Consider the following 27,174-nt stretch of genomic DNA (forward strand, 5'->3'; position numbering starts at 1 on the left):
CGTGGGTTCAGGGGCTGACGCGCAGGGCTGTCCTGCGACCGCAGAGCTGCTGCGCGCTACGCGAAGGGTAGGCCAGGCCTGGCCTAGCCTAGCCAAAGGAGGGGCTTTTTCCGCAAGGCAAGACACTGGGAGCGACAGGGGGAAAGGCTTTTGAATCAGCTCTAGCGCGGCGGGGGGTGGGGCCGGGCCGGGCCTATGGGCACAGTGCGGGGCCTGTTGGATGGGGTGGCTAGCTAATGGGAGGTGGGACGGAGAAGTAGCAGGGTCGGTGCAGTGCGTTCAGCGGAGTAGAGCTACTGTCCTCTCTCGTTCGTTGACTGGCTCCTTCCCTTTGTGATTATCTCTCTGTGCCGTGCCGCGCCGGCAGCTTTTGCCCGTCCCTGCGCCTTTGGAGGAAGAAGAAAAGGAAGCAGCGAGGAGGAGGTGTCGGCTTCCCACTCGCTGTCTTATGCTGTGGCCCCGTCCCGCCTCCAACCCGGGAACCTGCATAGACGGGCATGGGGAGAGCAGCACCTTCCTGCACCACCGAGGCTGAGTGGCTACGTCGCCTGCCGTCCGCCGCCCTCGGTCTCATCGCCCTACTGGGGCTGCTGCTGGGCACAGGTATGGGGGGCGGATCGGGGAGGGAGGAGCCGATGCGCGGAGCCGGGTCCCGACTGTGCCCGCCTGCGCAGGTGTACCTCAGACTTTAACAAGGCGGGACGGAGGGGTGGGTGTGCGTACTGGCGTGTTTGCGGCTCGGGTCGATGCGGAGTTTGTGAGCGGTGTCGTCAGGAAAACGTCCGTCAGCGTTTGCACCACTCTGAAGAGATAGCTCTTCAGAGGCCGCGCAAGAAGCGCACTGTACGGGGGAATACGTGTGTGAAAACACTGATATAGCGCTGGAAATAGTGATTGTGGAACAGGGCAGTGTGCAGCTGTACAGCAGCAAGCCAGAGAACTTGGAGAAAACATGTTTTGTTTTTTTTTTTTTTCTGGGTTTTGGTTGTGTTGTTGGTTTGTTGGTTTTTTTTATAGAACAACTGTTTGCCTGACTTAATGGAAACTGGGGAGAAGGTGGAAGATACACTGACAGTGCTTGCCTGAAGTATTTTTCACTCAGAAATGATCTGATCAGTTTTACTTCTGTGAAAGCATTTCTCTTTAACTTGAGTGCTTTTAAACATTTATAAATGTAGTGAAATAAATTGTATGTTTAAGTGCAGGCTTAAGTCATCTGGATTTAGTCAGATTGCTGTTTCACCTCCCCCTTCCCTCTATACCAAGAGCCTTGTCGTGGTTTAGCCCCAGCCGGCAACTAAGCACCACGCAGCTGCTCGCTCACTCCCCCTCGGTGGGATGGGGGAGAGAATCGGAAGAGTAAAGGTGAGAAAACTCGTGGGTTGAGATAAAGACAGTTTAATAGGGAAAGCAAAAGCCGTGCACGCAAGCAAAGCAAAATAAGGAATTCATTCACTCCTTCCCATGGGCAGGCAGGTGATCAGCCATCTCCAGGAAAGCAGGGCTCCATCATGCATAACGGTGACTTGGGAAGACAAACGCCATCACTCCAAATGTCCCCCCTTCCTTCTGCTTCCCCAGCTTTATATACTGAGCATGACCTCATATGGTATGGAATAGCTCTTTGGCCAGTTTGGATCAACTATCCTGGCTGTGTCCCCTCCCAGCTTCTTCTGCACCTGGCAGAGCAGGGGAAGCTGAAAAGTCCTTGACTAGTGGAGCAACAACTAAAACATCTCCTGTAGTATCAACACTGTCTTCAGCACAAATCCAAACCATAGCCCCATACCAGCCACTATAAAGAAAATTAACTCTATCTCAGCTGAAACCAGGACAAGCCTACTGAAAGCAGCAGAATGAATTTGCCTAAAGTTGCAAGGGGGCTTGGATGGGTAGATTTGTTTTGCTATTTGATAACTTGTCTTGCCAACCTGGACTAAATTATATATGATTAAAATATCAAAAATCTTTATTTTAAAAAAATTGATGCTTTTGAAAGTCAGGCTCTGAACTGGCATAGTCTATGTCAGTTTGCTTGGCATAGGTCTTTTCACTTTGCGATCATGTGCCTTAAAACACAGAATTTTTTTTTTTTTTTTCTTCGCAAAGCTGTGGTTTATCACTTCCACAAAGATGTACTGAGAAACTTATTGCTTACTCATATGCTTCATGGTCATGCTTGGCTGTAGGTTAAAGGCTGCTTCTACTCTGTGTTGGGATTTTGACAGGACATTTACCTTAGCTACCTATCATAGGCAAAACACCCGTTGCCCTTCCAAATTCACAGATTGGATGTTCTGGGTATGTCATGTGAGTCCTGACTCAGGAGGGTTGGCTAGGGGATAAGCAGAGAAATTGCTAATATCCTCTCATCACTGTGAATTGCAGAAAACAACTGCATTTAAAAATTAAAGGTCCAACATTATTATTCGGTCTTCTTTCACCCCCCCATTTCTCAGAAACTTAGGAATATTTTAACTGGACTGCTAAAATGAAACTGAACTCAGCCCTATTTTAATTTGAGGACACACAAAAGGTGGGAAATGGTGTAAAGAGAGGGATTTGAGGGGAGGGAAAGGATAGCTGTAAAATATCTCTTCTCTTTGTTCACACTTCCATATGCTTCTCTAAGTATTAGAGAGGGGTTATCAAGCATTGGAACAGGCTGCCCAGGGAAGTGGTTGAGTCGCCATCCCTGGAGGTATTTAAAAGATGTTTGGATGAGGTGCTTAGGGACATGGTGTAGTCTTGGCAGTGTTAGGTTTACTGCCATGGTCTCGGCAGTGTTAGGTTTACGGTTGGACTCGATGATCTTAAAGGTCTTTTCCAACCTATACGATTCTGTGATTCTGTATTTTTGTGTTGTTATAAATCTGCTTTATGACCATTTAAAATTATAAATTAATATATACACAGTGAATTTTATTGGTCTGCCCTGGTTTCAGCTGGGATAGAGTTAATTTTCTTCCTAGTAGCTGGTATAGTGCTGTGGTTTGGATTTAGTATGAGAATAATGTTGAGAACACACTGATGTTTTGGCTGTTGCTAAGCGGTGTTTACACTGGTCAAGGACTTTTCAGCTTCCCCTGCTCTGCCAGGTGCACAAGAAGCTGGGAGGGGGCACAGCCAGGATAGTTGATCCAAACTGGCCAAAGGGCTATTCCATACCATATGGCCTCATGCTCAGTATATAAACTGGGGGAGTTGGCCGGGGGGTAGCGATCGCTGCTCGGGGACTGGCTGGGCGTCAGTTGGTGGGTGGTGAGAGGTTGTATCACTGTTTGGTGGTTGTTTTTTTTTTTCCTGGGTTTTGTTCCTCTCTTGCTCTCTTGTTGTTTTCCTTCAACAAGGAACAAAATAATGCAGCATGTTTTCAGTGGATAGCTGTCCAAGCACCAAAAACTATTACATGAAGTCTTGCAAGTATTCTTATGAAGTTCCATTTGCTGTTATGGCTATCTTCTGCTCTTTGGATGGGAGGGAACCTGATTTATCATTTGACTGTTGTCCTATTTTTAATCCCTGTGGAATGTGTGCATCTATGTTTTCTTTAATACATTGTGCAGCCTTGTTTTGTTTCTACCCCTCATGAGTTGCTTTGTGTAAAAGTTAAACTCTTAAGACTGAAGTTAACTGCCATGAGAACCTGGAAGGATTTCAGGTTGTGACTGAGAGCTGTGGAAGAGAGGCCTGTAAAAATCCCAGTTTGCTTGCTGGGATGGTAATTATGTTTCTTTGCAGAAATCAGTTGACCAGATAAGGTGCAACTGTTTGGTATGGGTGGTTTTTTGTTTTTGGGGGGGGGGGGGGGGGGGGGGGGGGGGTTTGTCTTGTGGTGGTGTTTGGTGGTTTGTGTTTTGTTTTTTTGTGGTTGTTTTTTTTTTTTTTTAACCTGAACTGTGTACCTGTTTACATCTGATAAGTACTTCAGGTTTTGGTGGGGAGAGGTGCTTTTTTTTGCCCCTTGTCTCATTATTGTATTATGCTGTAAGAGGTGCTATTGCAGTGTTTGGATTACCTAGCTGGCAACTTGAGCTTCAAACAGCTGTGGGTTTTCTCACTGTTTAATTCCAGAAAGCAAGCAGTGAAGCTTTAGCTATGTCAGTGCCAGGGAATTAAAGCAAATAGAGTTTATGGCCTGGCCTGTTGTCGTGTGTCCGTCCGTCGTTGTGTGTCGTCGTCGTCCCCCCCCCCCCCCCCCCCCCCCCCCCCCCCATGTTCTTGAAGAATAGAAACTCTGATCTCTGCTTCATTCAGTTTGTTTGTGTCTAAACCTGTATCACAACTTCTTAACCACACATCCTTCTCAGGAACAGGATTCTGTTTAAAACTTCAGTAACTTGTCATATAAAGCACTGAAGACTAAATTAAGACTTGCTTATTGACTAAGTGATTTAATAAGATGGAGATGCAATTCTACGCTTATCATTTGCCAACTATGAGTCCAGCATTTCTTTTCCAGGAGTTAATGCTCTTAATCTATTACTTGCTATTGTCTAGATGAAATTCAAGTCAGGCTTGGGTTATCTCAGCTTTTGAGAGAGATGAGCTGTATTGATATCTTCCACCTGTCTGCCCCCCCCCCGCACATCTTCTCAACCCCTTTTTCTCTCTTACAGAATGTTCTCCCCAATGGGTGAGTACTGTAAGTTCTTTAAGATGTTTTCTGTAGCACTTGTGGATGTGGAAGGGGATATTGCAATCTAAGAGGTTTGCTTGATTTCTCTCTGCCTTCTGTTTTGTGCTTAGCTGACTGCCAGCTTCAAACACCTTGTCGAATCCAGAAGTGCACCACAGACTTCGTGTCCTTAACTTCACATCTAAACTCTGCTCTTGATGGCTCTGATTTGGAGTTTTGCAAGGCCCTGCGGGCATATGCTGCTTGTACCTATCGCAATTCCAAAGTATGCCGTGGAAATCTAGTCTACCATTCTGCAGTGCTTGGAATCAGCGACCTCATGAGCCAGAGAAACTGTTCCAAGGATGGACCCACATCCTCTACCAACCCTAAAGTGACCCATGATCCCTGCAATTACAGTGGCCACACAGGAGCCAGAGAACATCAGGGAGAGGAACAAACTTCTCCTCCTACTTACCTGTTTTTGTGGCTTGTTTGGTGATCCTCATCTGAGAACTTTTAAGGATCGCTTCCAGACATGCAGAGTGGAAGGTGCTTGGCCTCTCATAGACAATAACTACTTATCAGTGCAAGTGACGAATGTGCCTGTGGTCCCAGGATCCAGTGCTACTGCTACAAATAAGGTATGGGTTGTTCTTAAACACTGTGTATGCATACAGAAGTGGAAGGCCAAGACAGTAGGGTAGTAAACTACTTAACCCCTAACAGTTAAGGGTTGTAGTAGGTTGAGATCTTCCATGGAGTAGTTTGAGGAAAATAAAACTGCTGGGCTCATCTTTTGGAAAATTGCTTCTTTCCTTAGAAGCAAACAAAACTCAAAATAGCTCCCCCCCGCCCAAAAAAAAAACCCCAACCAAAAAAAACCCCACAAACCCATCCATAAATATTACCACATAAACATTTAAGAATAACTAAATTGATGCTTTAAAACAAGCATCAGACTGCAGCATCTGTGACTGTCCCCACACTAAGTGGAAATTCTAGGGCAGAAGGATGGAAAGAGTGTGGGTCTTTGCATTAATTCTTTAAATTGTATAATAGAAAACAAAAAAAAAAATATTGACAGAGTGGCACAACAGATTAGTTACCCAGGATATTAAGTCTTTAATTGGAAAGGTATGTCTTGTGGGAGATGTGTTCATTCACAAAATGCTCTTAGCATTTGTAGGTGTTTTGCATAGTTGTGATGCTGATAGTAAGGACATCTGTTTCTTCAGTGACTAAAGCTGTTATATATTCTGTGGTCTAATTAAAACTCGCAATGCTAGTTTCTTTTGAGCTTGTTTGATCTGTTTGTGCCTGTTGGCATAGGATCCTAGGGCCTTTCAGATAGAGAATGAAGGATTACTAAGTAGCTGGGAGACTTAAGTTCAGTCTCTCCTTTTCTCTTCCTTTCTTACAGACTTCCAGTATGAGTTTTGAGTTGGTCACTGGCATCTCTGTATCTGATTTCTCCAACTGCAGAAGTAGAGCTCCCCAGTCTTTTAGGGATCTTCTGAGGCTTAATGGCTATTACAGGGGGCTGTAGAGGAAGCAGGTAGGAAGGGTATTGTAGAATGCCTTAAATAGAAGGGGGGTGGTGTGTGTTTGTTCCCCTCCAAATAAAGCATGCACACGAAAAAGTCTTTGTCTTTCATCACTATTGACAAGTGTTCTGGATATCACTAGCACAGTTGTCCCTGAGTAGCAAATAAGGTAGAGGTGCTTGTACTTCCCTATGGAAAACTTTCCTTCTTGTTTGCAGTAATTGAAAACAGACAGGGAACTTTTCTTATCTGGGTGTCTTGTAGTGAGTTGCTTGAGAGTGAAAGGGAGGGCAGAGAAGGGAAAAACAAACAGGCGGTGGAAAACACAGAGCTTTTACTGTAGTGGGTTTACTGGTCATAAAGTTTTGAACCTGGGAATATGTTGTATTAGCAGTGTAGTGAAACGTTGGATAAGTGCTCTTTTTTCCCCAGAGTCAAAACGCTTAGATATCTCTTTTGCAGTCTAACTTCTATTTTTTGTAGGAGATCATCACTGGACTGAACAGCCTGTACTTACTCTCCTTTAAATAATTAATATTATAACACTTGTTTTCCAGTTATCATTCAGCTGCTTAAAAGCAGGAGCATCAGAACACTGACCATGTGTGATTTAATTTTTTCATCTTTATAGACTTCCTGCCCAAGGTAAAGATGAACTTGGCTTTATTTCTCAGAAGAGGTACATGTTACTGCTTTGTTGAAGGACTTCAGTCAAAAGCTGCTTTGTCCGTGAGGTGGAGCTGATAATGTCTTATCTTATAATGCAATGGGGGTTTTTTTTCCTATTATTGAAGAGTGGGGAGGAGAAAGCAGCAGTCTGGCCTGTGCAAGTTAGTGCTGTGCCTGGGCATACAGTTGGGCATAAACTGGTCAAATGGTTCAGCAGGTAGCTGTGGACAGCTTGAAAATGTAGATGCTGAAGCACTTTCTGTGGATTTGGGATATTTCTAAAAGGCAGAGGCCTGCCTGTGCCTTTAAGACAACAGCTCTGTTCTCATATCAAAAGCCACCTGCCTGTGCCTAAACTAGATAACTTGATTGACTCTAGATAGGTAGTTGTTGAATCTCCCCTGTGAGCAGTATTCAGTCTGGAGCTAGGGCAGACTGAAACCTCTTGGGGTTAAATATGACAGGTTTTGCCTTAGGATCTTTTCAGTGTATTTCAGCTTTAAAATCTACCTCTGTGTTTTATCTATTATATATCTGTATTTTCCTGATTGCTTGTCTTCATAAAAGTCAAGGGTGGGAGAAATAATACACTTATTTCATAACCCAGAGTGGTTGGGCACCAACTGGTACTTCAGTCTTAATTGAAAGTTCTTAATTACCTTTTGATCGTAACCAACTGATGGTTAGCTCATAGTGTGATGAAAACAAGTAGGCTTTTTGTTTGTTTGTTTTAAAATGGATTATATAAAAGTTCTGGAGAAGGGGACGTTGGCACCATCCTGGCTGGAAGACAGGTTGTGAACGTAACTTTGAGGCTAGCTCCTTGGGCAGAGGCTGTAGCAGAAGATACTTTCTGCTGGAAGCTGTATTTTTCTCTTCTAATAGAATTCCTGTGTACTGGGCAGAAGATGCAAATAAGCTCTCTTTGGTCTTGTGTTTGGTTTTGGAGCTCAGACTTGTCTAAAATTAAGGTCTGCGTTTCTCTGATGTGACCTCAGCTCTGTGCTTGTGCCTTCAGCGTTTTCACAGTTCTCTCCTCCTCCATAAGGAAAGCTCATTTAATTCTGTCATGAACACATTTAGTATGTGCAAAGCTATGCTAGATTACACTGATGTGCTGTGTTGTTCCAGACAGTCTTGTAAGAAAAACAGGACATGCAGCAAAACTACCAATATCTTACTGGGCACAGGCAATGTACTGATTTTGATGATTTGCCAACTTCATTGGCGTAAAGAGAAACAATCCCGTTTCCTGGTGTTCAGGACAGCCTGACCTTACTAGAGGTTGTTTTGTAGGAAAAGCTATGGCAGTTTATCAGGCACTAAACAGTTTTTCTGTCTCTGGGGCTGCTGGAGAATTGTTGCAGAAGTTTGTGTCTTGAATAACTTAATTTGGGGGGTGGAAAGGAGGCAAGAGCATGCACACATACTCAGCGGTATCTATCTTGACTGTCTCTAAAGCCTCTGGGGATTTCTTGGGGACAGAAGGAGGGAGAATAAAGTTGGCAGTGTTTTTCTTAGATGTGGAGATGCGAGTTTAATGTTGTGTGCTTAAAAAGGCTTTACCTGCCTGTTACCATATATGCTTTACAAACTCACTACAGGGGAGAAGAGCCCTTCTCCTTGGACTGTCCACCTGGGGGGAAAAAAAAAAAAAGAGGTGGTGGAATATTTTAAGCTACTGTTCCAATTGATTAAAGGACACTTAACTATTATGAAGTTCTGAGTAGTTTTGAAATTAATCAATAATAGATGCTAGATGTTTCTAGAGTTACTTATAAGCAGTGACCTTCTTGCTTAACCACATCTGAGAAGTACTTTCCTGAGTGATCTTGAGTTTCTCTTTGGAAATCTTCTAATGCTGAATTCTATCCTTTTTTTTTTTTTTTTTTTTTTCCCCAGGTTGATTTCCTCTTTATTTCTCTGTGCATGGAATTTGCATACCTTGCCTTCCCATTTTCTTCTCTGACATGAGATGGTAACTTGTCATGGTGTGGTCCAAACAGTAATGGAGTGTGACAATGCATTATAAAAACAAACAAAAAAAACCCCAAACAAACACCACCACCCCCTCACCCCAACTTTGAGGCAGTAAGAAAGATGAGCAATAACACACCCATATGGCGACTCACCCAATCACTGATAGCAAGCACAGGATCATAAGCGATGCCATAGCTCCGGTGGACTGCCAGGGACACTTGGCATCCGGGTCATCTGGCTGCAACAACCAATCGTGCATATGCCTTTTGAACGTGCGTAAGAGTCGTGCCGCCCCTTGACTCCACCAATGGCAGTGTGATTTGAGAGAATCATACCTTACATGGATAACGTGGGTGGCATCCTGCCTACGCTGCTGATGTTGGTCAGGGGGCAGAGTGTCACATGGTGAAATGTTGTGTGGTGCTTCTGTAGGTGACCAGCAGGCTGATGAGGGATTACTGTATGTAGTTTTGTAACACCCCCCAGCAGTTCTTGCTTCTAAGAACTTGGCACCAGCAGCATCATTGAAGCAGTCTTCTCTAAATCCACCTACGTTGGACTTTGAACTTTCCTATATTTATGAGCTCCAAAAGCTTTTGTGAGACCCTGTTAGAGATTTCATGTATGCTGAAGGGGAAATTCAAATTCTAATTGCTCAGCACTGGTAATTTGTGACCAAGGAATGATCTGGCATGGAGGGCAGGAAGGCCCAACTGCAGAATTGGTTAAACGGGTTGGAAGCAGGAATGCCAGAGACAGAAGGACTCCCTGTAAGGGAGTGAAGTTTCCCTTGCTGATAAGAAATACCTGCAACATTGTCTTGTAGCAGTTCTGGAATGTGAGCGCTCAGGGGCCACCTTTTGGGCAGCAGAACTGGTGCTGGGGGATGGGGCTGAGGTGCCCCATGCTGATGCTCACAGGATTGGTGCTGGTGCAAGTGTATATAACGAATCTGCTCGTGACACATCTTTGCAGACTCCTTGTAGAACTGTCACCGAAATCGGGAATCAAACTCCTTAACACCAATGTAGCATTAAGAAGCAGGCATTCTTTATTACGGCGCCGGATGCACGGGGGATCGTTCTACCTAGCGTGCATACCGCAGGTTACATCAGCCGAAACTTATATTGTCCAATTACATACATATGCATCAAATTTCCCGGAATGATCATGCATATTCATTCTGTTTCCTGGAACTAATTATCACATTCACGTGGTCATTACGCATGCATCCTTGAGCTCCGAGGGGCTTCTGTGGGGGTCTCTGGTGGTCCTTGGTGGTCGTACAGGTGTGTCCTTTAGTTGACCCCTTCTTCTGGCCATGCGCAATATCACCTTGCTTATGTAACTTGCTTCCCTTCTTCATGGTGCCTGGTCCCTAACAATGATTGGCACCCTTAACACAAACCAATTATTGTAACCACCCTCCACTCGTTGTCAGGATGGGCTGGGGCTGTACTGGGAGCATAGCAGCATGTCCGTACTACTCCTCGCCCAATTGTCTTTGGGCATAGCAACATATCCATAGCCATAGATGTATAAACACAACATTAAAGTATTGTCTATCCTGCTCCTATCTCTATGTTGCTTAGTTACAAAAGAACAAACTAATCACTTTGGTTACATCTGGTTACATTTCCCCCCTTTGGAAGTTTTGAAATAATCATCTTTTCAATACTTCCACTCTTAATATTTCATATCTCAACATAAGCAGGTGGCTTCTCTCCCGGCATTGGTGTACAATGCTTCATCACTGATTTTAAAATTGCTACAGAATTCCTAGACAATGTCTGTGTCAACATTTTCTTTAAACATTGATAAACCAAACAAATCATCAAAACAACTATAATCAAAATGATTAGTGTCTGTAACAACTCGGTTATCCATCCTTTAAGAGGAAATCCAAAATGTCCCAAACTTTGGCCTAACCAATTTGTTTGCATTTTGTTTCTTAAACCTTGAGTCTGCTGTGCCACCCTCTTCATGTCATCTATTTGTTCATTCAAAGCAGCTGTAACATTTGGGATGTGCACACAGCAATCTTGATTTCTGTAAATCCACAATCATCGCTTCAATTCCCCCATGTGTTTCTCTCTGTTTTTCCTCAGCTATTTTTATCATTATTTGTGGGGTAACTATGACTTGTCGGGTGTACGTTACCGACCTCATTTTCTACTGCTCCCAACTGTTCTGCCAATAATCTATCCAATTTACCAAAATTTGGTTTCGGGGTTGGAAGTTTTACCTGTTTTACTGGTACCAGGGCAAGGATGCTTTGCTCCACTGCCTCTCTAGCAGTTTTGTCAGCCAATCGGTTGCCCACATTTACCACGGTTTGTCCAAATTGATGTGCTTTACAATGCATTACCGCTACTTCCTTGGGCTGCTGGATGTCCTGGAGGAGTTGGAGAATTTCTTCCTTACATTTAATGGGCGATCCTTGAGCTGCCAACAGTCCTCTTTCCTTCCAGATAGCTCCATGTGTGTGAATCTGCTTTCTGTGCTGATGTATTCACAGGGAGGGCTTCAGCTTTCATCACTTGGGCGGTGGTAACCACTGCATACCCCGCCATTCATTTTCCATCTCGGACAAAACTGCTTCCATCCATAAGCAGCTCCAAATCAGGATTAGGCAACGGTTCATCCTTCAGGCCCAGTCTGCTAGAATACACCTGTTCAATAGTTTGCAAACAATCATGGTGTAAAGACTCGCCCATTTCCAAGCTTAAAAACATTGCTGGGTTCACTGCTGTTGTAGTTTTAAGTTCCACATCATCCTGTTCCAAGAGAGTGACCTGGTATTTGAGCATGCGGCTCGGGGACTGCCATTGCCCCCCTTTTTGCTCCGAGACAGAAATTACCATATGTGGGACATAAACCGTAATTTTCTGCCCCATGGTTAATTTCCTTGCTTCTTGGACTAAGAGTACAGTTGCTGCCACAGCTCGCAAACATCCAGGCCATCCCTTGCTGACATTATCCAATTGCTTAGAAAAATACCCAATGGCCCGTTTCCAGGTTCCTAATTTTTGAGTCAACACACCCAAAGCAAGATGTTATCGCTCATGTACAAACATTCAAAAGGCTTTGCTAAATCTGGGAGTCCTAACGCAGGTGCAGACATCAAAGCCTTCTTCAGATTTTTAAAAGCTGTCCGACACTCAGGTGTCCACAACAGGTGATTCTCCTGGGATCCTTTCAAAGCTGCATAATTGAGGATCCACAATGGACACCACCCCACCATACCCAAAAATGTCCGCAATTCCCATATCGTTCTGGGTTCTGGAATTTGACAAATTACTTCCTTTCTGCCTGCTCCCAATCTTCTTTGTCCTTGCGAAGGTTCAAAGCTTTAGGCTTTGATATATTGATATATTTAGTATATCACAGTCTCTTTCCCAATCTGGGCCTTGCTTTTTGATACTCGGTATCCTGCTTGTCCCAAAAATTCAACAAGCTGATGGTCGCTTGTAAACGGTCCTCTCGAGTCTCTGCTGCTATCAAGATGTCATCTACATACTGCAATAGTATTCCTTCTAAATTTTCTTTTTCCACACTTCCAATTCCTTTGCCAACTGATTACCAAATATTGTAGGACTATTTTTGAACCCTTGAGGTAGCACTGTCCAGGTGAGTTGTGTCTTGCCTCCAGTGGTGGGGCTTTCCCATTCAAAGGCAAATATGCCTGGCTATCTCTGTCTAGAGGTATGCAGAAGAAAGCATCCTTGAGATCAAGTACAGTAAACCACTTATGTTTTTCTTTTAAGGATGTCGGCAAGGTATATGGGTTAGCTACTACTGGGTGAATGTCTTGAACAATCTGATTCACGGCTCTTAAATCTTGAACTAACCCATATTCCTTGCCATTCTGCTTTTTCACTGGCAATATCGGGGTGTTATATTCTGATTCACACTCTATCAATAATGCATAATTCAAAAATTTTGTTATTAATTCTTCCGACTCCTTTCTAGCTTCCCACTTAATAGGATACTGTTTTTGTCTTACCGGTTTAGTTCCAGATTTTAGAACAACCTTTACTGGTTCCGCCAATTTAGACCGACCTGGAATTCCACTTGCCCATACCAAGGGTGTTACAGCATTCTCCACTTCTACAGGGATTTCCTCCACCCCTGGTGTATCCTGTAACATAAAAATTCTCGCTTCCACAGCTTTTGATTCAGGTATTAACAGCTGAGTCTCCCCATTTTTTAAAAATTATTTGTGCATTCAATTTACTCAATATATCTCTTCCTAACAAAGATGATGGACATTCTGGCATATACAAAAATTGATGAGTTACCCATTGGTTTCCCAATTTGAATTTCAAAGGTTGTAAAAACGGCCGGTTTTCCTTCTGCCCTGTCGCCCAAACAACACTTATAGTTCTATGACTAAACCCCCCTTAGCATATTTTTAATACCGAATATGTTGCCCCTGTATCAACTAAAAATTCTACTTTGTCATTCCCCAGCTTTAATGTAACCAGGTGTTCAGCTGGGGTTGACTCCCCCGGTCTCCTTCAGTCCTCTTCATTCAGAGTCATCAACTTAATTGCCTGTAGCGAAAGATCCAATTCTCTCCTTTGGGACATTCCCTTTTCCAATGCTACAGGCAGAGCAACATCATCTTAAACTCTTATTCCTTCCCTGTTTTTTCCAAAGTCAATACCATAAAATCTTACTGGATAATCCCACACTGTTTTTGCCACTCCAGATGATTTCTCAAAGCAAAAATAAATACCTCATAAGGTATTTCATCCCATTTACCTTCCCTTTTGCAAAATAACATTAATTGCAAGATGGTATTATATTGCCATGGACTATTCTTTGGCCATTTCTCCCCACCTTCCAAAGTATACATTGGCCACCAATTATTGCAATATTCAATTAATTGTTTCCATGTCAAAGGATCACCCCCCAGATCTTTCCAGTGTTTTAAAATACATCCCAAAGGTGTTCTTTGTGGGATGGGTTTCTTACTCGGAAATGTACCCGTCTCCCAAATGACTAGTGGTTGTGATTGTGCACTATCACAGGCACTAGTCAGAGGGACCCCAACCCTTGTTGGAGCTCCCTCTGGGCTTCCAGCCCCCTGCCGGAAATCCCGACCTTGGAGACTTCAACCCCCCGTCGAAGACTCCCCCTTGGGCCCCGCTCCACAGGCTTTCGCCTAGCAGAGACTTACCAATCGAGGTACCTCTTGGCCCAACCCTGCATAGCTTTTGCCACGCCTTACAAGCAGGCTTGGTGGGACTCTAACCCACGTCCTACCTTTGGTGGGACTCTAACCCATGTCCTACCTAAAGTTCTGTTACCCGTTAGAAGAATGCCTTATTACCTTGTTCCAGGGGATCTTGCTCAGAATTCTTCAGTCCGGGGATCGGAGGTTCTCCCCGAGAATCCCTCGGTGCCAGCTGGAGGTCCTGTGATCCCTCGGATCCATCAAAATTCAGAAGCAGGGTCCCATCTGGGTCGCCAAAACTGTCACCGAAATCGGGAATCAAACTCCTTAACACCAATGTAGCATTAAGAAGCAGGCATTCTTTATTACGGCACCGGATGCACGGGGGATCGTTCCACCTAGCGTGCATACCGCAGGTTGCATCAGCCGAAACTTATATTGTCCAATTACATGCATATGCATGAAATTTCCTGGAATGATCACGCATATTCATTCTATTTCCTGGAACTAATTATCATATTTGCGTGGTCATTACGCATGCATCCTTGAGCTCCGAGGGGCTTCTGTGGGGGTCTCTGGTGGTCCTTGGTGGTCGTACAGGTGTGTCCTTTAGTTGACCCCTTCTTCTGGCCATGCGCAATCCCACCTTGCTTATGTAACCTGCTTCCCTTCTTCATGGTGCATGGTCCCTAACAATGATTTGGCACCCTTAACACAAACCAATTATTGTAACCACCCTCCACTCGTTGTCAGGATGGGCTGGGGCTGTACTGGGAGCATAGCAGCATGTCCGTACTACTCCTCGCCCAATTGTCTTTGGGCATAGTAGCATATCCATAGCCATAGGTGTACAAACACAATATTAAAGCATTGTCTACCCTGCTCCTATCTCTGTGTTGCTTAGTTACAAAGAATGAACTAATTATTTTGATTACATCTGGTTACAGAACCACTTATGGTGGTAGGATTCTGTCCAATGCATTGTTCATTAAATTTTTATATTTAAGCACAAATGTGTGTTTAATTCACCCCAAGGGGTACAATAAAAATTACCCAACTATGCTATGCAGCTGTCTACCTAATGAACTTCCTCCCACAGATCATTTAAGTCATTCACAGGTCTCCCAGGGATATTTGAAGACCACTGGTCTAATATCATAAAACCTCTTGCTGAACCATCTTCCCACCTATTCTTCAGTGTTAAATGAAATTATCGGTAAATCACCAGGGCTGTGTTTCTCCTTAAACATAATCATTCCTTATCTTTTCCTGTAGACTGGAACGGTACATAATAAAAGCATTTGAATGCTTTGTCATGGTGCTGGGCAGGAGGAGCATGTGGTTTAAACTGCAGACCTATTCTGAAGATAAAGTGTAAGAAGCATGAATAGCGAAGTTTCTTCTGCTGCATCAGATTGCCATCTCAGCAGTTTGCCTGTCCCACTGCCTTGCTCAGACATACAGATGTGTTATTACAGAGGCCCACTGTGGGATCTCATCTGCTTCTGTGCTGCTCTCTGTTAGCAAAATAAATGCTCAATAGCAAAATCTTATGTCATAAGAAACATTGTAAAGGCTCTGTTTCAGTGTGCTTGTTCCACTGATTGAGTGTACAGTTGTTAAGTGCTTGAATAACCTCCTTGTTATAATCAATGTTCTTTGCCTCTCTAACTAGCTTTTCTTGTTACGTACCTGAATGCTGACTGTAACCTTTCCAAGACAGGTGTTGTGGCCATATGTGCTGGGAGTAGTAATTGAGGAGGAAGGGGTGGGTCTGAATTTTAGTAGCACCTTGAGTCCTCAGTGGTGTTGAGGTAGGTTCTGCATGAGTGCGTGCTCCTTGCCTGAAAGTACAACCTAGTCAAGACAAATGTATGGGGAGGGAGATGGACCTGGGGCTATTCTGCTAAAATTGTGAGTGAAACTGGACAAGATCAAAATCTTTCCAAACATAATAGAAACTTTCTTTCTTTTGTTTTTTTTGTACTTAAGAAAAAAACGCATCAAAGCAAAACAACAACACCCCCCCCCCCCAAAAAAAAAGAAAAAGCAACCATCCAAAAACCCCACAACAGAAAAATTTTTCCAGATTCATTGTCCAGTAAGTAGTGTCACCTTCTTGCATGTGGTACTGTCATGTTTGTGTTTTCTAACATCTGTATGAAGTCTAGCCTAATTCTAGGCAGGCTTTGCCTGAACTCTCTCCTCAGGAATTTTGCCTGCAGTAGGTATAAAAGACTTGGGCATCTGAACTTGCATTTCTATATATGGGCATTGAATTTGCATCTTATTGTTATGGCTGGGCTAGACTGGGTAAGGAAAGAAATATTTAAAAATGAATAAGCAGAGACAGAGTAGCTTGGGCAGAAGAAAAATGTTTAACAAAGGCATTGATGTTTTAGATAGCAGTACTGTCTATCAATAATAGATGGAGTGGTACAGTGCAAATGTGCCAAACTGTTATATTGCTTACTTGCACAAACTAATCCATGAGGAAAGTTGCTATTTCAGACTTTCTAAAAGTCACCAAGGACATGCAATATATACGTAAATTTGTGTGCTGAAAACAGGATTTATTTCTGTAGCTCTGAACTGTTTTTTCTTTCTTCTGCTCTTTCCCCTGCTTGCTCCTTCTTTCCCTAGTGAAGTTCCATGAAGGGGGGGAAATGGAAACAGAAGCAGGGGCCAATTAAATGTTGGGATGTGATCTTGATCACAAGACCCTATAAGAAAACAACTGTATGCACAACCTTGTACTAATTCAAAGCAGATGAAGACTTTAATAGTCTGTGTGTATTCTAAAGGCATGATGAGTGAAATAGTAGAATGCAATCTACAAAATAATAAAATACTTGATGACAAAATGAATGAATGCAGACTAGAGAAACAACTGTGCTACAGTGAAGCGTTTTTTTCAAAACTACAGTAACTGAAAGAATATAAACTTGGTAGAGTTGCAGATGCTTTCTTTTACAGTAGCTATTCGCCAAGGTTTATCAAAAAATAAGCTGATCAAATGTTTGCCTCTTTCCCTGCTCTTAGAACTAATCCAGTTTACTAACTCCCATTCTTAGAGTCATTTACCTAAGCAAGTCTGGGTTCCTATGGGAATGAGAATTCATCAATTTGTGGTGATGCTCTGGTTGGTGTTACAACTGCAAAATAGAAAATGTTTAATTTCTTGCATTGAAAAATGCGCTCTTCTCATGCTTAAGAACAGCACGTTAAGTCTCTTGATTCTTGTGGCATTTTTTCAGCTATTAGTACTTTATAGCAGGAAAGCTAATGAAACCTAATAAACAATATAATTATGAATAACCTGATGAAAATTTCTGTCTTAAAGAACACTGTCACTTTACTGCAAATGTGGGAAATTCAAGGATATGAAGTGTACTGGGTTTCATTGGGATGGAGTTAACTTTCTTCATAGCAGCTGTGCTGTTTCAATTTGTGACCAAAAGAGTGTTGATAACACACCAATGTTTTGACTATTGCTGAACAGCACAACAGTACTTAGCTCAAGGCTTTATCTGTTTCTTGCTCTGTGTGTGCCTGCCTCACACCCACCCCACCCACCCAAGCAAGCAGACTGGGGGTGGGCAAGAACTTGGGAGGGGACACAACCTGGATGGCTGACCCAAAGGGATATTCCATACCATGTGCCATAATACTCGGCAAAAAAACCTGGGAGGTAGTTTTTCCAAAGTAGCTGTTGCTCAGAGATGGGCTGAGCATCAGTCTGCTTCCGGGAGGTGGTGAGTGATTGCCTTTGCATCACTTTGTTTTGTTGGGTTTTTTTCTGTGGGTGTGTTTTTCCCTTATTAAATTGTCTTTATCTCAACTAATGTATTTTTCTTGCTTTTGCTCTTCCCATTCTCTTCCCCCATCCTTCTGGGGTGGGGGGAAAGTGAGTGAACAGCGGGTGGGTGTTTAGTTGCTGGCCAGGGTCAATCTACCACACAAAGCTGTAGAATCTATGGTAAAATAGCACCTACTAACTACAGACCTACAGCACTGTAATTACATTATGGTGCTCACAGAATAGTGTGAGAATGCAGTTACAAGTGTTGTATTTAAGGCACACTAGCCATGCACCTTCTAGAGATGTATTATCACAGAATGGTTGAGGTTGGAAGGTGCCTCTGGACGTCATCTGATCCAACCCTCATGCTCAAAAAAGGTCACCTAGAGCCAGTTGCCCAGGACCATGTTCAGATGGCTTTTTAATATCTCCAAGGAGGGAGATTCCACAAGCTCTCTGGGCAACCTGTTCCAGTGCTTGGTCACCCTCACCGTCAAAAAAACAAACAAACAAAAAAAAAACCCCCAAAAACAACCCCAAAACTTTCCTGATGTTCAGGTGGAACCTCCCGTGTTTCAGTTTGTGTCCACTGCCTCTGGTCCTGTCACTGGGCACCACTGAAAAGAGCCTGGCTCTGTCCTCTTTGCACCCTCCCTTCAGGTATTTTTATATATTGATGAGATCCACCGTGAACCTTCGCTTCTCTGTCCAGGCTTACTCAGCTTTTCTTCATAGGAGAGATGCTCCAGTTCCTTCATCTTAAGTGGCCCTTCGTTGGACTTTCTCCAGTAGCGCCATCTCTCTTGTACTGGGGAGCTCAATACTGAACACCATACTCCAGATGCGGCCTCACCAGTGCTGAACAGAGGGGAAGCATCCCCTCCCTCGACCTGCTGGCAACACTCCTCCTGATGCAGCCCAGGATACCATTAGCCACCTTTGCTACAAGGGCACACTGCTGGCTCATGTTCAACCTGGTGTCCACCAGGAGCCCCACGTCCATTTCTGCCAAGCTGCTTTCCAGCTGGGTTGCCCCCAGCATATATTGGTGCCTGGGGTTGTTCCTCCCCAGGTGCAGGACTTGGCACTTCCCCTTGTTGAACTTCATGAGGTTCCCGTCAGCCCATTTCTCCAGCCTGTCGAGGTCCCTCTGGATGGCAGCACCACCCTCTGGCCTATCAGCCACTCCTCCCAGTTTTGTACCATCAGCAAACACCTTTCTGAGTATATACTCTGCCTCATCGTCCAGATCGTTAATTAAGATCTGAAGTCCAGGTAGACAATATCCACTGCTCTCCCCTCATCTACCAGGCCAGTCATTTCATCATAGAAGTTTATCAAGTTGGTCAAGCATGACTGATTATTTTCTCATCCTTTATGTGCCTGGAAATGGTTCCCAGGATTAGCTGCTCCATCACCTTCCCAGGGATCAAGGTGAGGCTGACTGGCCTGTAGTTCCCTGAGCCCTCCTTCTTGAAGATGGGGGTGACGTTTGCTTCCATCCAGTCCTCGGGCATTTCTCCCAGTTGCCATGATCTTTCAAAGGTTACTGAGAGTGGCCTCACAATGACATCTGCCCGCTCCCCCAGCGCTCATGCGTGCATCCCATCAGGGCCCATGGCCTTACGTACATCCGGTTTGCTTAAGTATTCCCTGACCTGATCCTCTTCCACCAAGGGTACATCCTCCTTGCTCCAAACTTTCCCCCCTGGTCTCTGGGACCTGGGATTCCTGAAGGCTGCTCTTGCTAGTAAAAACTGAGGCTAAGAAGACATTCAGTACCTCAGCCTTTTCCATGTCCTGTGTCACCAGGTCCCCCATCTCATTGAGCAATGGGCCCACATTTTCCCCAGTCTTTATTTTGTATCCTATGTACTTGTAGAAGCCCTTCTTTTTGTCTTTGACATCCCTGGACAGATTCAATTCCATGTGGGCTTTAGCTTTCCTAACCTCATTCCTGCATGCTTGGATAATGTCTCTGTATTCCTCCCAGGTTACCCCTCCTTGCTTCCACCCTCTGTATGCTTCCTTTTTGTGTTTGAGATTGGCCAGGCTCTATTTGTTCATCCATGCAGGCCTCCTGGCACTTTTCCCTGACTTCCTGCTCGTTGGGATGGAACTCTTGAGTTTGGAGGAGGTGATCCTCAAATATTAACCAGATTTCTTGGGCCCCCTTCCCTCCAGAGCCTTATCCCATGAGACTCTTTCAAACAGATTCCTGAAGAGGCCAGAGTCGGCTCTCCTCAAGTCCAGGGTTGTGAGCTTGCTTTTTACCCTCCTCCCTCCTTCCCCTCAGGATCCTGAACTCCACTATCTCATGGTCACTGCAGCCAAGGCTGCCTTTGGCCTTCACATCCCCAATGAGCTCCTCCTTGTTGGTCAGTAGGAGGTCAGGCAGAGCACCTCTCCTCACTGGCTCCTCTGTCACTTGGGTGAGGAAGTTGTTGTCGATGCTCTCCAGGAGCCTCCTAGATTGCTTATGCCCTGCTGTGTTGTCCCTCCTATGGATATCGGGGTGGTTGAATTCCCCCGTGAGGGCCAGGGTCTGTGAATGTGAGGCTGCTCCTATCTGTCTGTAGAGGGCCTCATCCGCTTGTTCTTCCTGGTCAGGTGGCCTATAGTAGACACACCCTAGAATGTCATCTTTGTCTGTCCTCTCTTTAATCCTAACCCATAAGCTCTCAGTTGGCTCTTCATCCATCCCCAGGCAGGGCTTCATGCATTCCAGCTGTTCTCTCACTTGAAGGGCAACTCCCCCTCCTCGTCTTCCCTTCCTGTCCTTCCTAAAGAGCCCCCATCCCTCCATTGCAACACTCCAGTCACGGGAGCCATCACGCCATGTCTCCTTGATCCCAACAAGATCATAGCCCTGCAACTGCACGCGGATCTCTTAAACATGATGAGTTCTTCCCTATGCTACAGGCACTTCAGAGAGGCACCCCAGCATGTTGAGTTCCTGGAGAGGGTTTGGGGGATTTCTCCATAATGGTGCCTTGTAGGCACTTCCTTTCTTACATGCAGGTGCTGGAGGTGACCCTTTTTGTTGACTTTGTGATCCCTTTCCATCACACCACCCCATACCCTTTGCTCAGCGATCCTGTCCATCGCTCCCTCACAGGACTGCTGATTACTCTCTCCCTCCCCAGTCTTCTAGAAACTTCACTTGAGCATCTTCAGAAGTTACGTGTTCAGTAACACCATCTTTGAAAGGGGGAGTAAGATGGGGTTTAAGTAATCTTTATGCTTGGCAGACTCAGTGAGGATGATGTTACTGGCATCTTTCTCTCTGTAGGAATGGAAAGATTTGGTCCAAAATGAAATGTTTAAGTGCAGCTTGAACGTGTGGGTTTTGTTTGGTTTCGTTTTGTTTTTTTCTTTGGTAACCTTAATGTAACTGAGGTTTGTATAGTATGCCCTGAGTTAAGTCTCTGCAACAGCCTTATTTTGGTCCTTTAGGCTTCCTCATTTGCAATAATTTAAGTGCTCTGTATGTGCCCAGAGTACGAGGCTTAGACACCGATATTTTTAAAAAAGCTTTTTCTTTGTCTGAAGGTGTTCTGGTATTTGGGTTTTTCTTTCCTAGGTTTAGAAAGGGCAGCTAGTTTCTAGTATGTAAACAGTGACATGTAAGCAGCTGTGTGGGTGTTTTTACAATCCTGCCAGATTATAGAATCATAGAATGGTTTGGGTTGGAAGGGACCTTTACAGGTCATCTAGTCCAACCTCCCTGCAATGAGCAGAGGCATCTTCAACTAGATCAGGTTGCTCAGAGCCCCATCCAGCCTGACCTTGAATGCTTCCAGGGATGGGCATCTACCACCTCTCTGGGCAACCTGTGCCAGTGTTTCACCACCCTCATTGTAAAAAAATTTCTTCCTTATTTCTAGTCTAAATCTACCTTCTTTTAGTTTAAAACCATTACTCCTTGTCCTATCGCAACAGGCCCTGCTAAAATGTCTGTCCCCATCTTTCTTATAAGTCCCCTTTAAGAAAGTAGAGAAAGTACTATATGTATGTGTATGCATATAACACACAGTAAACTTGTTTGGAAGGGCAAAAAGCATTCCATAGTGAAAATGGTTGCCTTGAAAACTTAAACAGAGAAAGCTCTGCAGCAAAATTTGCTTTATCTCCCTTTTCAGTGAAGTGTTAAGTATCCGTCACTACTAGGGTGTTGGACTGAGGTAGGAGCAGATCCGATCTCTGGTTTTACTGGTCTGGCCTGTGGATTAGATGGGGGTGACAGGACAGAAAATGCAACATCCAAACTTAATGTCTTGACCCACAGTGTTTAAATATGGATCTGTGATCTTGGCAAGTCTTAATGGTCTCTTTGGTTCCCTGTTGGGAGCATCCTTGCAAGGTACATAGAGGCCTTCATTCACTTAATAGTCATTCAGCCCTCATTCAGTGTGCAACACTATTGCAGATCTTGCCTAGAGTGAAGGTCTCTATTCTCCCTCTTTGTCTCTGAAACTGTGTGTATTTCCTTTTTTCAGAGAAAGGAATTCTGAAGAGAAGATCTTGGTGGTTGCTCTTATTCCTTCCTGTTAAGTCTTGTCAGGCCCCTTACTTAACTGTTATATCAAGTAGCCAGTTCTGTGTCTCATTAAAACCATCTGTATTGTCAACTGCAGGCTTGTTCAGGTGCTGAGCAGATTTGCAGACCTTTACTTCTGTTGGAATGTAAATCACTCTTCCATTGCAGAGCAACACAAATGTTCTCAAGGAAGTAGGAACACTTCTGTATGGAAGCAGGCTGGGATAGAAATCTGTTTCATCAAAACTATGTTCTATAGAATATAAGACCCAATTTACTGAATGTGAGGCCCTGGATTACATGCAGAACATAGTAGTCACTTGACAGATTTCAGATATCTTCTCTCTGGGTTGCTGGGCTTACTTCATGAAGCGTAGTGATGTGAGATCGTCTTTACAGCAAGGAAGGCACTGAACTTCTGAAGGAAAAATACTTGAATGTTGTCTGGATTTGGGGCAGAGACCTTCAAGCATAGCTGTGGCCCACAGATAGAAGTTTACCAGACTGCTTGACTATAGCTGGTCTCAAGCTAGCTATGTAACTGATTAAAGCAAAGAAAAACCATTGGAAAATTCATGCCACACAGCACCAGTGGGAACATGTGGAATTAAAATAGCAAGTACTTTCTGTATGTGTATGTGAGAGAGAGACAGAAAGACTGACAGTATGAACTAACTGGGACAAACCAAACATTAAAAAATAATGTAGTGTTTAGTGTATGCCTGCGTATTTGGAGGAGTTGTTGGGATGGGAGAAGGAAGAGGTACTAAAAGGAAAGACTTGTCTTTTACAACTGGTATGGAGAGGTGGGGCTAATAAGGGTCAAGGTTTTACTCAGATTGTCTGTAATCCAGCTGTTAAACCTCTAGTTCTTATTTCAAAGCAGAGGGGCAAGAAACAAAAGCTGTTGTGCAGAACTGTGCTGGTTAACTGAAATTAAAACACGTGGAGTTGCTAGTAAGTAGATTTTAAGGAAAATTGTCGTGTTAGTTTGAAAATATATTCTAATATGCTTTGGAGTACTCTGAATCTTGTATCAGAGTGCTTAAATAATAGACTAAGTAGTCTTGATTTAGTCAGTCAAGGATGAAAGCGATGATTAGAAGCCCTATTTCCAGTGCAAAATACCCTTTGACCTTTTCAAGAAGTTACAATTTCCTCCCTTCTGAAACTGGAAAGGAAGAAGCATCTCTGTTTCTGATATTTGTATGTAACTCTTCATTATACTTTTTATTTTGGAAAAAGTCACTAGACACCTCAAACTCAGTCTGCCAAATAGCCTAACTATTTCCAGAGGATCAGAGGACCTACTGTTTCTATCATGGCTTATTCAATAAGTATAAAGGTTTAAAAGGCCAGTTGTAATCTTAAAAGAACAAGTAATTGGTTTATGCTTCTGGTTTCTATGTTGGAAGTCACCCTTCAAAGGCATGTTTTGGGGTATTTTTTCAGTCTAGTTTTGTTTCTCCACGGGCACGTTCTCTAGTAGCAGTGGATTGGAAGTGTCAAATCTCCCAATTCCTAGGACAAATGGATCCAGGAGCTGTAACCAGTAATTTGACTAGTTGTTCTGGTAATGCATCTCTTGTCTCACTGGTTGTTGTATTGATGGTTGTGACTAAACATATCAGTGCTTTTACAGTACTCTAACACAGCTAATCCTGGCAACTCTTCCAGTAAGAGAGATTTTTTTTTTTTCCATGATCACTAACTTTTCTTGTTTCTCTTCCCCACCCCCAGATAACTATTATCTTTAAATCATACCGAGACTGTACAGATCAGAAAGTATATCAAGCAGTGACCGATGACTTACCTGCAGCTTTTGTGGATGGCACAACAAGTGGAAGCGATGGGAACACCAAGAGCTTGCGAATTGTGGAAAAAGTTGGTGGCAAATATGTTGAAATGCATGCCAGGTACATCGGAACCACAGTGTATATACACCAACTTGGACACTACTTAATGCTGGCCATTCGCATGCCTCAAGAGTTGGCTATGGCCTATGAGGAGAGTCAGGATCTGCAGCTGTGTGTGAATGGTTGCCCTTCAAGTGAACGTATTGATGATAGTGGCCACTTGCCATTGTCTGTGATGGGGCAGTTACTCCCCCAGGCAGGTGCTACTCATCCCTGGTCAGTATACACACTGGAAACTGCCACCACCAAATGCCATGAGAAGATACTGGTGAAGGACATCTATTTTTACTCATGTGTGTTTGACCTACTCACAACTGGTGATGTTAACCTCACAGCTGCTGCTCACAGTGCCTTGAAGGATGTGGAGGCATTGCACCCCAGAAAAGAGCACTGGCATATCTTTCCCAGCAATGAAAGTGGTGGTGGTGTGGGCAAGGGTAGCAAATTCTTTGTCAGTCCTGGTCTTGTGTGCTTGATCCTCGCTGCATTTTTGTAGGGGGGTTTTGTCTATAACAAAGTTTAAAAATATATATATTGTCATAATATATTGAGTAAAGAGGAGTATATATGTATATACCATGTATATGAAGGAATGCTTTGTCTTGGGATACCCACCAGGCTGTATATATTGTGTTACTGTTTTCATGTATGTTGGATGTAGTATTCTTTGTATCTTTGTTTTGCAGTTGGTGAAATGTTTTATAATGTCCCTGAATAGAAAGAACTTTATTTTTATGTATTTCAATATTTATGCATTTATCTGAGTAATTATGCATTATACACATGTACATATACCTAGTGCTCCTGCTTGACAACAAAATTTTGTTAATATATTAACTTGTTTATTTTTCTGTCCTTCCTATTACTGTAGAGGTCAGCACCTCTCTTCTGTAATGACATTGGTAATTTGTTGGGTTCTCTAGTTAAAACCATTAAGAATGGGATCTTGTTCTGTCCCTTAAACAAACGGTCCTCCCTTCTTTGGAGGAAGAGTATGAAGCACTTCCTGTTAGCACAGAAAACCATCTTGGATAATTCTGCATCTCCTAAACATAGCATTTATGCTGCAGAGACATGAATCACAAAAGCTTCTTTATAATTCTGACATTCTAATTCCATAGGATGAGCTTCAAAAGAAGAAAAGTACGTACACCATCTCTCACAGTGCATTGGAGTTTCTCCCTATTTTGTGTGTGGCTGAACTTCCTCATTGGTGCACTGAATTTAAAGATCTCATGGCTGAAAGCTAGTGGATAAAGCCTAGCATTGCTGCACTGATGCTCATACTTAGTAGACAGGTACCATTTATTAGTTAACTTTCTCTGTCCGTGGATCCTATGAGTGTGTGTGTCTGTATATGTATACTAGCGTCGAACTGTGAGCCCTTCAAATAAGTAATATTTCAAAAATTTAGTACTTCCTCTAAAAAGTTTTCATTTTCTTGTTTCTGCTGTGGGATTTCTTGAGAAAATGTTATTTACACATGTTCGTTCTTGAAGTCTAGCATAGCTAAGAGAGCTTGGTTAATTAATTGAAGTTAATGCCAAACGTGGATATTTTGAAGCTTATGAATGGTCTCTGAGGAGAACTTGAGCTTAGAGGAAACACTGGTTTTCACAGACACTAGGAATGGCTGTCTTTTAGAAAGCTGCAGATTTTATTTTCATGCATAGAAACCCCACAATGTGTCAGTCCTTGCTAAACCTTTTAGATGTGGTTCATGAATATACTAGTAAGTATATGTTTGTATAAAAGAGTGACTGTGCAGTGTGTAAATACTTTTAAATTATTCTGATAGAAGAATAAAGTTGCCTACCCCACTGAGGAACATCTGTAATGTGGTATTAGTGACCCCTGGTGGGATGCAGAGAAATAGGGGATGTGGGCTGTGCACTGTGGGCAGGCAATCTATAACCCAAAGCCCCATATTTGTTTTTTAACCATCACTTGCTGCGTAGGAATGTGCTGAATACAATCATTCTACTTCCTTGCAGATGCTTATTTTCCCTCTTCTAAATTAGCTGTGTAGTGAAATCTATGATCAGCAGTTGCAAACCAGGCCAGTTTATTGAAACCAATGGCAGGAAGCATCCCCTCACAATCCCGCTTGTACACTCTTCCTTTGCAGGATTTACAGAGATATTTAGAAGAGCTTAGGCACAGTGGTCTGATGTTGCTGTGTCTGTCTTGAGAGATGTTATGAAAATCCTCTTTTAAAGTTACTGGATAACTCTCAAACCAGAAGAAACTTGGGAGAGAAAATTGCTGTAAAACTGAAGAGGAAATTGAGGGATTGAAGGAATAAATGGTACAGAAGAGTCCATAAGATTACAGAACTTTGTATAACAAGATGATCTGCTCAGCATGCATGGGAGTTTTAATATTTCAACTGCAAGGCTCTAATCACTTAGCATGAAGGTAAATTGAAAGTGCCAAAGCTTAAAACAAGTTATATCAGATGCATATCTAGAAAGACAGACCTAATAAACACAACTTAGAATGTTGTTTTGCCTAGGCTTTTGTTACAGCTAGAATTTGGGATAGGGGAAGCAATCTTAAGTGGTAGATATGTCATTGAAATGCTCTATGGAAACATCTGGCTGTAGGAAGCAAAGGGAGCTTTAAATATATGTTTAATGTGTACAAAAGAAGGCCTTCATTTCTGTAAGAGCTTACTTTCATGTGTGCTTATTACTGCAAGCTCTGTAGAAGGCAATATAGCATGGTCATTGGCATCTTAATGCAACAACTAGTAAGTTATTATTGAAGCTATCTGTTGTCAGCCTTTGTCTTCAAAAACAGCTAATGCCTTCTATGTTAATGGCTTATTCAAAATATTATTTTAAAGCTCTTCTGTAATATTTCTAACCATTTCTCCTAACCCTGTACTAATAGAAACTCTTTAACAGCAGATGAGGAT

General features: G+C 43.2%; 1 protein-coding gene across 1 annotated transcript; it reads left to right on the forward strand.

Annotated features, from left to right (window-relative positions):
• Nucleotides 1–26,078, forward strand: LOC142403823 (repulsive guidance molecule B-like). The gene is given in 5 exon segments (XM_075490121.1): nt 1–117; nt 368–603; nt 4,750–5,099; nt 5,101–5,262; nt 24,079–26,078. Coding segments are annotated over 4 exon segments (1,290 nt in total). The 5' UTR covers nt 1–117; nt 368–497; the 3' UTR covers nt 24,751–26,078.
• The last annotated feature ends 1,096 nt before the right edge of the window (nt 26,079–27,174 follow it).

Source organism: Mycteria americana, unplaced genomic scaffold (genome assembly GCF_035582795.1).
Source record: "Mycteria americana isolate JAX WOST 10 ecotype Jacksonville Zoo and Gardens unplaced genomic scaffold, USCA_MyAme_1.0 Scaffold_44, whole genome shotgun sequence".
NCBI lineage: Eukaryota > Metazoa > Chordata > Aves > Ciconiiformes > Ciconiidae > Mycteria > Mycteria americana.